We start from the raw sequence: 14920 nt of genomic DNA, 5'->3' as shown, positions 1-14920 counted from the left end.
CTATGAAAATAACATTTAGTGTTAAACTTCTGTTTGGCTTCTATCCCAATTTTTTGAAAAGAATTATTGATAGAAACATGGCAATGCTCCAATAGATACTACACAAGCAAGCTATTGAAGCCACCGAGAAGGAAAGACCTACTCCCGATGTCAGAACGGGAGATGTTGTAGAACTTCGAGTGGTAAATGATCAAAACTTTTAAATTCTTTAATTTACATTATGAATCATTTCAGCTGGACTCGTAGAAACGGCTTGCGTTTTAGTTCTGGTACTTGAATATCTTGAATTTTTTTGGAGCAAAACAGGGCTAAAAGTGTGTAGTTAGCTCTTTTGCCTTTGTTAGCATTAAGATATGCCTTTGCCACTTTTTAAATTCTCCTAACATAACTGCAGTATGTGCCCGAGACTCGGCGCAGATTTTCTATATATAAGGGTATAGTGATATCAAGGCAAAATGCTGGTATACATACAACTATTCGGGTTAGAAGAATAATTGCTGGTGTTGGCATTGAGATAGTCTTCCCATTGTAAGCATGCTTCTTCGAAAACTTCCTTGCTTATAGTTTTTATCATGGTCGTTTTTTCTTGAATGCAGTGACTAGTTCAATTTTTTAATTTAAATTCAAAAAGAACAATTTATTAAAGATGTCAGATAAGAGGAATAGCTAAAATGTAAGGTATTGGTTAAGATAGAAGTTTCTGTTAAAGCTTTTGATTCTATGACAAATTTACTTTTTTAGAGAAATGGATAGCAAAATTTCTTCTCAAGTGCAGGCATTGTAGTTTCCTCTTCTGTGCATATCTTGGACGTTTTAGTGATAATGGTATCAGAATAAAAAGACACGCAGCATGCCTCTTTGCAATTATATTCAATCCTGATGTATTTCAAATTCAAATAGTAGATGCATGGATTGAGATTTTTTTTTTTTTTTTTTCCATTGCTGGTCAAAACCCTTCTATTAAGACGTCAAAAAATACATCTTGCAGTTCAGATCATCCCTGCTCTCCCGGCTTCACTCTGACTGGATTTGTTAGCCAATAGAGAAATACAAAAACAGAGAAGATATTGCCATGTTTCATATGAACTCCATAGGCAGAAGGGCCTTCCATTCCAAAAAACTAACACCAACAAAAACAGCTAGCAGATGGCATTTACAAAGGAGGATTTGGTGCCTGAGCAGCACCTTGGCTGGCAGGGTGGCCATGACCTTCATGCACATGGAGTCGATATGGGCCAGACGAGCTTCTACTTCATCCAGCCACCCATTGGTTCTGTACTGGCTCCGACGCACCGAGGCGAGACGCTCCAGAATTTCCCCTTGGCTGAACTGGATATCATTAATGTACGCAATAATTTCATTGCGGTCTTCATACCACTGTTCTCACATGACGTCCAGACTAGCCACCAGGTCCTGCAATTGCTCAACAATCAAGGCAAGTGAGGGTGTCTGCACCACCCGACCTGATGATTGGGCGCAGTTGTGAGCAACCTCACCCTCCTCATCGATTCTTCCCTCCTCATCGTCTCTCTCCCTGTCCAATCTGCTGCAGCCACCACCCCGCTGGGCACGACCCCTCTGGTGGTTCATCACTGGAATGTGTGTGCTGCACCAGATATACGGCGAATCTAGGACACCTGATCCACACCCACTCTGCCAACGCGCACAATTCCACCACTTGGGAGGTTGCTCAGCCACCCCATGGATTGAGAATTTATTGAAGCCTTTGGCTTCATTTATCTAGATATGTAATTGAAATTTGTATTAATATCCACTAAAGAACAAAATAGTTCAAGGTTACTAGGATTACACCCAAAATAGTAGCCAAACCAAAGTATAAGGGTGTAAAAGACCTCTCCTCCCAAAAATGAGTTGAAATGGAATGAGAAATGGGTACAAGAGCAGTAGGAAATGAAATGACATAAGCATAGACAAGTAGGTTAACCCAAAGAGGAAAACCTGATAAGTCAAGGAGAGCCGGTAAAGAAGCATAGATTGCACAATTATTCAGTTGCCACAAGAGTGAGTTATCCCACTCATCATCCGAATCAATAGTGCAGATGCCAACATCAAATGCCTTCGGAATAATGTCCTCTGGATAGTGGTCTAGACCAATGAGATCTTGGGAGTACTTGTAGCTGGCATTGGCATGCTTTTGGTGGTGGTTGGTGCTAAAGAAGACAAAGTAACACTCCTAACATCCAAGGTCGAAAAAATTGCGGTGGAAGGGAAGAAACTAATAATGCATCTTTGAGTAGGTGTCATAATCCTCATAGGTTCCCTTGATGTAGCACAATATGGAGCCTCAATTGTGCTGGTCAGAGAATAATGTCAAACAACCCTAGTGTTGCTGAACTGAGTAGCTATGGTATGGTTTCCCCCAGTGCATTCTAGTGGAAGAAAGTGAGTTAATCCAAGTAATATAGGTAGCTATTGTAGAAAAGATTGAAGTAGATGTTACTTGAGAGAAAAGGCCTTCCTAATGTACAATGCAAGGCATTGATAATTGAAGTATCTAAAGAATGACAACAAAGAACGGTTAGAGTTGCTATAAAGACAATGAAATCGCCTCCTAATCTTATAATGGATAGGACATTTAAAAATAAAATGCTTCTCAATTTCAACCACAGTCCTCAATAAAAGAGCAACAAATCTTATTGGCGTAGTCTAACTTATAGATGAAATAGCTTTTTTCACCGAAATTCACCAAAATCCAGAAATACAATTTCAAGATTTTTTGTTATTTAAAATATGTTTTTGAATGCATAAATGGATTCAACACCATGAAAACCCCCTGGGGCACTCGAATTATGCAGATTAAACAATTTAAACTCAAGTTTTAAAAAATCTTTGTCTGATTTTGATCAAAATTAACAGGAAAAAATGTCGTCAAAAAGGCCATTTCGTCTATAAGTTAGACTATGCCAATCTGCTATGCTTTGGGAGATGATCTATCTCAATCCTCATCTTTTGTGAATACACTTATTGCTCAAGGAAAATCAAAGTTCATATAGTAGATGAAATTGAAGTTACTGTAGTTGAACAATAAAACCGTTAGTGACATGGTGGGAGTGCTTGGAGTAAAAGGCCAACTAAGGACTCTGAGGCTTGAGCGGCCTACTGCAGAAAACATGGGTGAATCTCTCTTGCAAATACTCCCTTGATTGTTAGCATTAATTTCTGCCTTTTGTGGGAGGAGGTGGGGAGGGTTGTTGAAAGTGATTGATTAGGGAGGGAGGTGGTTAATTGAAAATATCCACTACCTTAAGAAGTGACCATTCCTTAAAGAATCAACAAGGATGCAAAAATGGACCAAGGGATGAAAGTCTTGAACATACTTCTTTCGGTTGCTCTACTTTGGGAAGATGACTATAAGTGTGAAGGCTGTGTTGAGGAAAAGGGGATATGCACCAAACTCCAGTGTTATGATATATTGGGGTATGGTTCATCTGCACCATATAAGACTCTCCACAAGATTGGGGTATAATATGTTTATAACTACATGAGATTCACAATACATGTTTAAAATATATTTTAGCGTTTGACTTTATCCAAGAACAAGTAATCCTAAAATGCTAAGAATCTATGTTGCACAAGTTTCCTGTCCGCAGATACTTCGGGTACTCAGGGGCAAGTATCTGGTAGAGCCAGAAGCTTTGCCCAAATTTACAGGAGGCGTCAAGTTGGGAAAGACAATATTTAATATATTAAAAATAAAATAAAAATAATTTAATATATCAAAATTTAATATATATTAAAATTAAAATTAAAATAATTATTTAAAAATAGAATAAAATATAATAAGTACATACGAAATTAAAACAAACAATTAACCTACGAGGAAATTAACAAACAATTAACATATGAGGATAGCCGCAAAGGAATTTTGGTCGCGGTCAGATGACGACTCGGCATCGTTATCCTGTCGTTCCAACCAACAGATTTCGGCGGAGCAGGGTTCGGCATTTTGGGATTCACTACTCCTGGAAGATCTGGATAATGGCGAGTCTCTAAAATTAGAGGATTTTCTCCCTTAGATTTGGCTATGGACGATTTTGGGTTTCTCCTTCAGCTGACGGAACACTGGGATTTTCTAAACAAAAATCTGAGTTTCGCATGTCCACTGCAAATTTTCCATGATACCGAAACGTCCAAATCTGTCGAGTGGCAAAACGTGATATCATCTCAGCAAAACAAATCCTCATATTCCTGCTACAATTCATATCACGGCTACCAGTCAATACCTATCATTTCCCTGAGCAAAGCTGGAATATCTTAAGAATAGCGAGGTCGCGGAGCCATGAGAACTGCTGGTAGTGCCATTGACTCGGTGCCCCTTTAGTAGATTGCTCCACCTCCGGAGACGACGGTATGGAACCAATTTCAGATGCGCTTCACCAAAACAATATGCTGTATAGACGATGCACGGTCGTTCGGTTTCGGGGTAGATTCCCAAGAACCCATATATATATATATATATATATATATATATATATATATATATATATGAGCGATCAAATCCCTCACCCTTGCCCCCGCGAAGGGAGGTCTGGTTGCTCCTAGCTCTAGCCAACTCGCCGTGAAATTGATGATTTGGGCTGTTTGTTTGGTCGTGCCAAGGAAACTAGCGGAAAAAAAGTCACGCTCCTGAAATCTCCCCACTCAAGTTCCGAAAACGCTCCAAAGTGCTCGCGGACGCTAACCATAGATAGGGGTAGTAGGAGGGGATGGGAGTTTCCATGATCCCTAAGAACAAATTTTAAAATCTACTCCATGACAAATATTATATCGAAACTATTAAGAGATTAAAATGTTTAACTATATAGATAGGGGTAGTAGGAGGGGGTAGGAGTCTTCATGATCCCGATGAAAACAAAGTTGTGCATTACACTTTGAAATGTGTGTTGGGAGCCCAACAAACAAGGTATATCTCTCCCTATTACACTTTGAAATGTGTGCTGGGAGCCCAACAAACAAGGTATATCTCTCCCTTGGATAAATTATAGAAGTGTAGCTCAAAACCCAAAGAGTTAACTAGCTACTTTGAGATAAGATTTTAGTAGTGCAAGCTAGAAATATTTGTATTTTTTATTTTATAAAATAATAAAAAGAAAAGATTTTAATTTTTATAAATGTGTTGGTCGCTGTAAATGAGAATTAACTTGGCCCAATATTACCTTTACACTTGCCAGGTTGCGAATCATGACTTCCTCTACGCCTGCCTTGCATTTTGGACAAAGTGGGCTTGGAGTCAAGGAGACTAATCGCCCCAATTTTGTCTAAGACAATTCCACAAGTTTTCAAGCTCAAATAGGAACGACTTCTAGCAAAATCTCTTCAAAGTTTGAGTCAACTATGGGGTTGGTTGAGATCTTCACCTAGTTGGAGATGTCCTTGATAAGGATTTATCCAACCACTTGGATCTGATAACACCAATCTCCAACAAAGGAGATAGTGAAGACTAGCACCCTGGTTATCCCTTTCTTGTGACTATATAGCCCCTTGGTGGATCAACCCTCCAACTACGGTGTAACCCGCAATTCCTAATGTCTATTTTTTTAAGAAATATTACTACAAATGCCATGAAGATGATGTATAGAAAAAATTAACTCACACAATACGCAATGTTTGTAAATGGAAAAATTATATTATGGCATAAAATGATCTCATAGTTCAACAATAACCAATAGGAGAGGAAAGGCTAGCTTTATATAATTTATTTAGAAATAGCTAGTTGGACCTCACTCCCAAGAAAATAATTTTTTACTTGTCATTGACAACTCGGAGCCTATAATTTGAAGAAAATAATTTTATTACATGATCAATCCACATGAAGAGTTTGACTTGATTTGATTAGACTTTAAAACTTTAAAAGTGACTCTAAGAGGCAACATTCCCCTTGATTTGGTGTTGGAGAATCACAAAGTGATGAATAACAACCGAAATATGGTAATGTCTAGCTTAGCTTGACTGAGCGGTTAGGAGAAGTGGCTTGACTTGCTTGACTTAGCTTGATTTGGTCCATAGGTGTCTTGAATTGGTTCATAGGAGGCTCGATTTGTTGGAAAGGAGGAAGAATTTGCTTGCAATGGATATTTTTTGTCCACAAAGGGTCCAATGTTCGACTTTTGACTTAAACTAACCCAACATTTCTCTTTTTGACTTCAAATATTCAGAAACTATTGTGGAGTTCCACTATGTTAGTTTTTGTAGCATTGGATGATGTTCTAGTCTCGAAACTTAGTGGAGAGGCTAAAACACAGGAGTTCTCTAAAACCCAGGAATAATTTATGGAAATTCCACGTAGAGATGACTCAATTAAATTAATTGACCATAATTAAAAATTTCCTAAGTCTAACTTAAGAAAAATAACTAAGGAAAAATGGTTAATTAATAGCAAGTAATTGAGAAAGGTGAGAATTCTCTAGAAATTCACACAGATCGACTTGGAGATGATCTCAACCATTGATTATGTTTTAATTGTGGCCGTTGGAGTCCCAACTGGAGATTATAAGAAAATGTTGATGGGTAGATGGAGAACACACCAGTGCAGATACTCAGTGATCTAGACAATTCGATTTTCCAGTGCGGGTGATTCAATAGGAGAAATCAAGTCAGAGATCGAGTAACAGGTGGCAAAGGGGCAGCATAGCAGTATTCCAGAGGAGTTTCCAGTTTCAGAGAGTCAAAAAGAGGAGGCCGAAATTGTTCTTCAGGAAGCAGTGTAGGGACTGCGCAGTTGCTTTAGTAGAGCAGTTCGATTTCGCTGAAGGGAAGGTCGTTTTCAGTTCCAGAGGCCAGGAAGATTTTTCAGAGTACGGGAAAGACATTTTCCCAGTCAGTAGCAGGCAGGACGACTTGATTGGTAGTAGTTTCGGGCTAAGCGTGAGAGGGTCTGCGCAAAGTTGACACAGGGCTTGCGCAGAGGGTTTGGACGACTAGCTTTTCAAAAGCAATCAGGTAAAATCCATTGGAGAGAGGGTAGATCCCTCATTATATTTTTGCCAGTATTTCTCTTGGATAGATTCGCCAGTTTGGCGACATTTTATTGTACTAAAAAATTCTATTGCTGCATAATAATAAAAACCCTCACTACTGCACCGATTTTCCCACATTTGGTTTTTCTGGGGACATTTGTCCAAAAAAATGGTGTCATAATTTGTGTGTGTGTTAGAATTTCTCAATTCCTATTTTTGCTTCCGTAGTATTTAATTTTGTGAAGAAATTGTAGTCTGATTAATTCGTTATAAATCAGTAAACTAATAAATTGAATAATCAGTTAGGAGAATTAATTCAATTGCTACATTTCAAGGAATTTTCATATGGTATCAGAGCATATTTGGCGGATAGGGAAGCTCAGAGGCAAAAGAGGAAAGTTTCGCTGTTTAAAGGGAGTAGCAGGACAAAATTTTCAGGGGTTGTGTAGTGCCTAGCCATGTAGTGGGAATTGCTGGGCAAGGGTTTGATTTTCAGTTGTAGGGTGGCAAAAATTCGACTTGTCCAGAATAGCGATTCCAGTAGGCAAAGGAAGCAGCAACAACTCAGTATTTTCGCTAAGCAAATTTCTTGTCTAGGCATAGAAGGGTTTTGCAGCAGTTTGATAGAGCAGAATCAATGCTGGGTGGAAGAGAAAGTGCACACACAGAGGGAGATTTCTCTTAGAGGGTTTCTAGTTCAGAAATCCAATATTTCCAGTTGCAGCAGGTAGTAGCGGACCATATTTTCTTTCTCCAGAAAGGAGTGCAAATAGCAGAGCTAGCAGCTGAGCAGGAAAAGAGGGAGATTTCCATCCCAATTCGAGTTTTTGTAGAGATGGCCATAGTCGGGTTTAGAGATCAGGATAGGTTGGAGGGAGGATCCAACTATATCATCTAGAAGGCCACGATGTCCTTCCTGCTAGATGAGCAAGGCCTGAAAACCTATGCAGAAAACGTTGTGGCAGTACCTATTGATGCATATCAGCTGAAAGAAAACATGAAAAAAATGGCCAAGGCGAAGCAGATGATCCTGGATGGAGTTCGGGACCATATAGTCTCACACATATCTGGCAAGAATACAACCAAAGAGATGTGGGATGCTCTCTTAGGGCTATATCAGAATCCTTCCAAGCAATGAAAGATGAATCTGAAGGAAAAGCTGAGAAACACTAGGATGCAAAAGGGTGGAGGCATAAATCCCTTTCTCACCAGAATATTCAGGATCAACTTGTAGATGTAGGAGAAGCGCCTCAAGCTATAGAGCTTGTGCGTTTGGCCCTGAACAATTTCTTAGAGGAATGGGAAATCTATCCAAGGCATTTTGGGACGAGATACAGTACTAGGGTGGGACAGGATGTGGTTAGACCTGCAGCAGGAGGATATGAGGTGGTCTCTAGTGAAGAGCTCCATCAGCGACAACAACAGTAAGTGATCGAAAGTTGTGATGGAGGAACACAATGTGGCCCTTGCATTGAAGGGGAAAGAAAAAGGTCCCATTCAGGGACAAGGCTCGTAGGGGGAAAAGAAGAAGAAAAAGGATCTATCTAAGATCAAGTGTTTCAAGTGTGGTGAGTTTGGCCACTATAGTACCTAATGTTCTCAGAGGAAGAAGGACAAGAAGGAGAAGCAGGATCAAGCGACAAAATTCGCAGAGATATACTAGGTGTGCTCCCAGTTGGAGGAACAATTCACCATGTATGCATCTATACCTCCAAGAGTGATGTGGGGCGATATGGAGCTTTAGTCCCAGAGTTGCATATAGATTTTGGCAGGGTCCAGTGAGGCGAGCATCGGATGGTGTTTCCTCATGGATGATTACCCTTGCTACAGGGCCCCACAAATTCAGTAGCAAGAGAATTAGTGTCAGTTGATGTAGTCAGATTCTAGAGTGATAGTTGCAGACTAGTGGCAGTGAGATGTTGAGGAGCACAAGGCAACGTTGATGGAAAAGCAAGAGGCTTAGTAGCAAAGTCAACAACAACACAAATTTCTCAGTGGACAGTGCAGAGGCTAGTAGCAGTGAGAGACTTAGGAGACAATTGCAACACAGACACACAATTGGTTCAATATTTTGGATGCTTCTCAGTTGCAATAGTTGTAGTAGGAGCAAGAACAGTTGAGAGGGAATTGAGTTGCAGTGCATATGCAAAGTTGGCAGTAATATATTTTGTACAGTGTAGTGTCAGCAACATCACAGATGCAACATGGTTTAGCTACAGTCAGTGGTAGATGAATCAGAGTTAGCGCAGTGGTTGATGGACAGTGACGGAGGGAACAACGCAATGACGGAGGGAGCAACACTGTGACTGAGGGAGCAACATAGTCATTTCCAGTAGAGTTTCCTGTCAGACATCAATAGCATGTATGGGAGGATGATGCAGAGATAGGGTGTTGTAGTAGTTCAACACTAGAACACCTTCCTTGCTAAGAGGGAGTGTTAGTTTTTGTAGCATCGAATGGTGTTCTAGTCTCGAAACTTTGTGGAGAGGCTAAAACACAGGAGTTCTCCAAAACCCAGAAATCGTTTATGGAAATTCCACCTAGAGATGGCTCAATTAAATTAATTGACCATAATTAAAAATTTCCTAAGTCTAACTTAGGAAAAATGGTTAATTAATAACAATTAATTGAGAAAGGTGAGAATTCTCTAGAAACTCACACGGATCGACTTGGAGATGATCTCAACCATCGATTAAGTTTTAATCGTGGTCGTTGGAGTCCCAACTGGAGATTATAAGAAGAGGTCGATGGGTAGATGGAGAACACACCAGTGCAGATACTTAGTGATCTAGGCAGTTCAATTTTCCAGTGCAGGTGATTCAATAGGAGAAATCAAGTCAGAGATCGAGTAACAGGTGGCAGAGGGGCAACGTAGCAGTATTTCGAAGGAGTTTCCAGTTCCGGAGAGTCAGAAAGAGGAGAGTAGTTCGATTTGGCTGAAGGGAAGGACTTTTTCAGTTCTAGAGGCAGGGAATATTTTCCAGAGTGTCGGAGAGACATTTTCCCAGTCAACAACAGGAAGGATGACTTGATTGGCAGGAGTTCCGGGCTAAGCGTGAGAGGGTCTGCGCAGAGGTGACGCAAGGTCTGTGCAGAGGGTTTGGATGGCTAGATTTTCAGAGGCAGTCAAGTGTTCGGATTGCTTGGAGAGAGGGTAAAATCCATTTGTATAGTTTTGCCAGTATTTCTCTTGGATAGAATCACCCGTTTGGCGACATTTTATCGTACTCATAAATTCTACTGTTGCATAATAATAAAAACCCTCACTGCTACAATGATTTTCCCACATTGGGTTTTTTCTGGGGACATTTGTCCAAAAATAATGGTTTCATAATTTGTGTGTGTGCCAACATTTCTTAGTTCCTATTTTTGCTTCCGCAGTATTTTATTTTGTGAAGAAATTACAGTGTGATTAATTTGATATTAATCAATAAATTAATAAATTGAATAATCAATTAGGAGAATTAATTCCAGTTGCTGCATTTCAAGGAATTTTCACACACTAGACAATTTGTCACAACAAATTTGATAAAATTATTCTTAAAATCCAAAATCTATGCTATGAGGGTAATTTTCGTTAGACTTCTAGATTTATTAACCTACTGTTTTCATGCATGTAATCTATAAATTGTGAAAAATAGCGGCCATACACAAATACGATCACTCACAATCGTAATAACACAAGATATGATCTAGTAAACCCTTATGAGAGAAAACCCAGCTGGAAGGTGAGGCTGCTTTGCTCTCTCTCTCTTTCTCTAAATGGAAATGGGTGCAAGTACAAAGGAGTGACACTTGTGTTCCTTTGGTTACGACAATGAACAAACCCTCTCTCTTTGCTCTCTCCTTATCTATTCTTAGCCACTCTGCTCATCTATGGAACAAAAATGCACTTGAATAAAATGGAGCCCCTTTACCTCCTAGTGGCTTGGTTATAACACAACCCGATAGCCAACTAGTGGTTAAGTTTGACTTTTTCAACTCTTAAGTAGATTACAATATTGACTCTTCTAGAGTCTTCGTTATCATGATCATGTGGCTAGTTCATTTTCCATCCTTTCGAATCATGGTGGTCAAAACAGGATGGTCAACTTCTAGGTGGAATAACTTTTGCATATAGACTCCGTTTGAGGTCTTTTTTGCGTTGTTGGAAATCTTTTTGAGTGTAGAATAGTGATGGGAGGTGGAATGCTTAAGCGACAAAGTTTTTCCCCCAAAAAATGTTGTTTCATGCCTCAAACAACTTCTGGAAGGTTTCAAACCCCAATTCCTCCGAGGTGGGACCCGCCGGTGAAAATGGTCATGTGAGTTGATTCCTCCAATTTTTCCACTTTGAAAGCATCAAGATGGATGACAAATATGATCCAATCCAGGCCATACCTCCCCATTTTGGGAGGCTTTTGGTCCCCAAAAGCTTTCACTGAATGAAGTGAGGAAATTTTTCCGCTACCTCTCAGGTGTACCATTTTGCCTTTCTTGGAACCTGTCCTTCAACCTAATATGCCAAAGGTCATGCTGTCCCTGTCTTGTAGTCCCATACCTCTTCTGCAAAAGTGTATCCTCTGTCAACCTGAGTATTTGGTGCTAAATCCTCTACAGAAGGTAAAGCTTGTTCCTATTCCTGATCTAGCATGGAAGGCTCATAGAGTTTTAGGTTCTCTACGTTCACAATCAAGTAAATGTGCATGTGTGAGGGTAGATTTAGTCTAAAGGCATTATTTCCCACCTTTTCCAGAATCCAATATCTCAAATGGACCATATCACAGAGCCTTATTTTCTTACTAGGAACCTATAGTCTTTCCTTCTTCAATTGTAACCAAACTTTGTCTCTCACTCCAAATAACTTCTCTGTTCTATGTTGATCACGCCTTGCCTTGTATTTTTCTTGACTTCTATAGTGTCTCCTGTACATGTAGATGGATTTCCTTGATTTTTTCAACAATTTTTCTACTCTTTAGTCATCTCTTGTAAGATACTCCCTCACTCCTAGCTATCCATATGCAATATCTAAAGGTGAAGGTGGCAAATATCCAAAACAAGTTTGAAATGGGGACTTACTAGTAGAAGTGTGGATTGTCCTATTATAAGAGTGCTTTATGCATACCCGATTTTCATCCTAAATGCTTTTGACTGTAACCCCTCAAAAGTTGCACCAAATTCCTGTTGACTACTTTTGTTTTCCCATTTGTCGGTGGATGCAATGCTATAGACCTCTTCAACTTCGTGTCCATCTTCTCCCATAATGTAGTCCAAAATGCATAGAGAAATCTCATCATTTCAAGTTTTCCGATTTGTTTGTGGATGCAATGCTGTAGACCTCTTCAACTACGTGTCCATCTTCTTCCATAATGTAGTCCAAAATGTACAGAGAAATCTCATGCGTCTCTTTGAAACGATGCTCCTTGGGATTCCAAAGTGCACCCAGACCTCTCAAAAGAACAAGTTTGCTGCTTCTTGCTCACTGATGGCCTTTTTAGAAGTCATGGGAATGCACATCTTATTGATCTTTTCAACTGCCATGAATAGGTTGTCATGTCCCTCCTTGGTTGTTGATAAACCTCCCACAAAGTCCATGGAAATGCTTTTTCAAGGATTAGTGGGTACAAGTAAGGGATGGTATAGACTCTGTTTTCTATTACTAGGATTCCTGGTATAGAAGCTAGCTACACCTTCTTGCATCCTGGGCCAGTACACATACCTGTGCAAGTTGGCCACTGTCTTCTCTACACCAAAATGACCCATAACCTTGGAGGTGTGAGACTCCCTCATTAGCTGCAGTCGCCCACCTTTAGGAACACATAACTTGTCCATCCTATGGAGTAACCCATTTTGAAGATGGTAGTCAATTATGTTGTCATGTCGTGCACATGACTTTGGCTTTGCAACAACTGAAACACCTCCTTGAAGTCATTCTCTGTATATGCCTCTTTGTGTGCATCTTGGGTGAAAGGCTCCATGTGCATCTGAGTTCCCAAAGCTATGATCTTTGATGTGGGTGGCCTTAAAAGGATGTCAACAAACTTATTGGTGTTGCCCTTCCTGTACTTGATCACTAAATGAAACTGCTGTGAAAACACCATCCACTTGTAATGCTTTTTTTTTTGTAACTGACTAAAGGCCTGTAGTTATTGTAGTTGTTGGTGATCTATGTGGATTACTGTCTCCTTTCTCATCAGATAATGTTACCACTTTTTCACAGCTTACAACAGAGCATAGACCTCCTTGTCTTATGTAGGGTAGTTAAGAGCAACCCCATGAAATACTTTATAATGGTAGCATATCGACCTTCCTTGCTGCATCAAGACCGCTCCTATAACATTATCACTTGCATTTGTCTCTAGTTTGAAGGGCCATTGTAAGTTTGGTAATGCCGAAACTTGTGCTTTGCTGATTTTCTTTTTCAACTTCTCAGAGGCCCTCTACTAATCCTTTCCCCACCAGAAATTCTTGCCACTTACTGTTATGCCATGGAGTGGTGCTGCTACTGTTGAAAACGAGGCTATGAATTTCCTTTGGTATTGTGCTGCCCTAACAAAAATTCTGACCTCAGAAACATTGGAAGGAACCAACCACTTCATGATTGCCTCCATCTTGGTAGGATCTATCTTTAACTCTCCTCCCCCAATCAACATATTATAAATACACCAAACACTGCTGTGTGAACGCAAACTTCTTGAGATTTGCAAGCAACTGGTGCTTCTTCAATGTCTCTAGCACTTGCATCAAATGTGAGTTGTGTTCCTTCTAGATAGCACTGTATACTGATATATCATCCAAATAAACAATAGCGAATGAATCTATATAAGGGTGCAGTGTATCATTCATTAACCGCCTGAATGTAGCTAGTGCATTGCATAGGCCAAAATGACATAATTAACCTCTCGTAAAAACCTTGTTTGGCTTTGAAGGTGGCCTTCCAAGTATCTTATTCTCTGACTTAAACCTATAGTGATACCCTGACATTATGTCCAACTTGCTGAAGTATTTTGTTTGCTGCAAGTGATCCAACAAATCATCCATCCTGGGCAGGGGGTACCTGTTCTTGAGCATAAGTTTGTTTAATGCCCTATAATGAATACACATCCACCAAGTCCCATCCTTCTTTGGCACAATTATGATGAGTGACCCACATGGTAAGGTACCTGGTTGAATGACAACTTGTTCCAATAGTTGCTGCAACTACTTATTGATCTCATTTGCTTCTATAATGGACTGCCTGTACAACCCAGTGTTTGGCAACATAGGGTTTGGCAATAGTTGGATCTCGTGCTCCACTTCCCTCTTTTGTGGTACCCCTTAAGGTTGCTGGAACACACCTCTGTATGCTTGTAGAAACTCTTCTAGTTGATGTTTTTGTTCCTAGGGATGACTTGGCCCTCATTGACTCTTCTACAAACTGATTTTCTCTTAAGAATAACAAAACATACTTCTTGCTAGAATTGATCCATTTCTTGGTTTGGTTGGTACTTACTAGCGAGATCTTTGACTTTCCCTTGTGTCTGTTTATAATGAAGGATTTTCGATCCTTGATGAGGAGGAATTGGTTGACTCTTCGCATACATCAAGTGGAACTATATCCAACTCTACTTCACCAATAAAATTAACATCGATAGCAAATTTGATTTTGATACCCACCAAAAGTGGGTGACCCCATATGAGAATTTTTTCTCCCATCATCTCTTCCAGTTGGCCAACCAACATTCCCTAACAGCCACTACTAGCTGATGACGATGTGCCATTCATATCTTCGCCACTTGCATCACTCGTATGTTTCTTTACCCATTTGGAAAGAGCACATGTTGGAAGGTGGGCTTCTGATCAAAGGTACTTTATTAATTTTGCAATCGGGCACGCGTGTTTGTATTTGGGTATTTGATGTGGATTATGGGGTAACTTGGAAGAAAGAGGGGTTTTCACCGTGATCTTGTTCCCTCACCTTAAAT

General features: G+C 39.9%; 1 protein-coding gene across 3 annotated transcripts in view; it reads left to right on the top strand.

Moving 5' to 3' along the window:
- Positions 1-14920, top strand: part of LOC149267315 (large ribosomal subunit protein bL19cz-like) — a 97524-nt gene that overhangs the window by 19938 nt on the left and 62666 nt on the right. For all 3 annotated transcript variants that reach the window (XM_089432179.1, XM_089432195.1, XM_089432188.1), the window contains 2 exons: positions 96-182; positions 395-528. In XM_089432179.1, the coding sequence (XP_089288305.1) occupies positions 96-182; positions 395-528 (221 nt within the window). The remainder of the gene's footprint in view (positions 1-95; positions 183-394; positions 529-14920) is intronic.

The sequence above is a fragment of the Pinus tabuliformis genome, chromosome 6 (assembly GCF_031772625.1).
Source record: "Pinus tabuliformis cultivar Carrire ecotype Pingquan chromosome 6, CPIR1, whole genome shotgun sequence".
Lineage (NCBI taxonomy): Eukaryota > Viridiplantae > Streptophyta > Pinopsida > Pinales > Pinaceae > Pinus > Pinus tabuliformis.
This window is presented reverse-complemented; position numbering and strand designations above follow the sequence as displayed.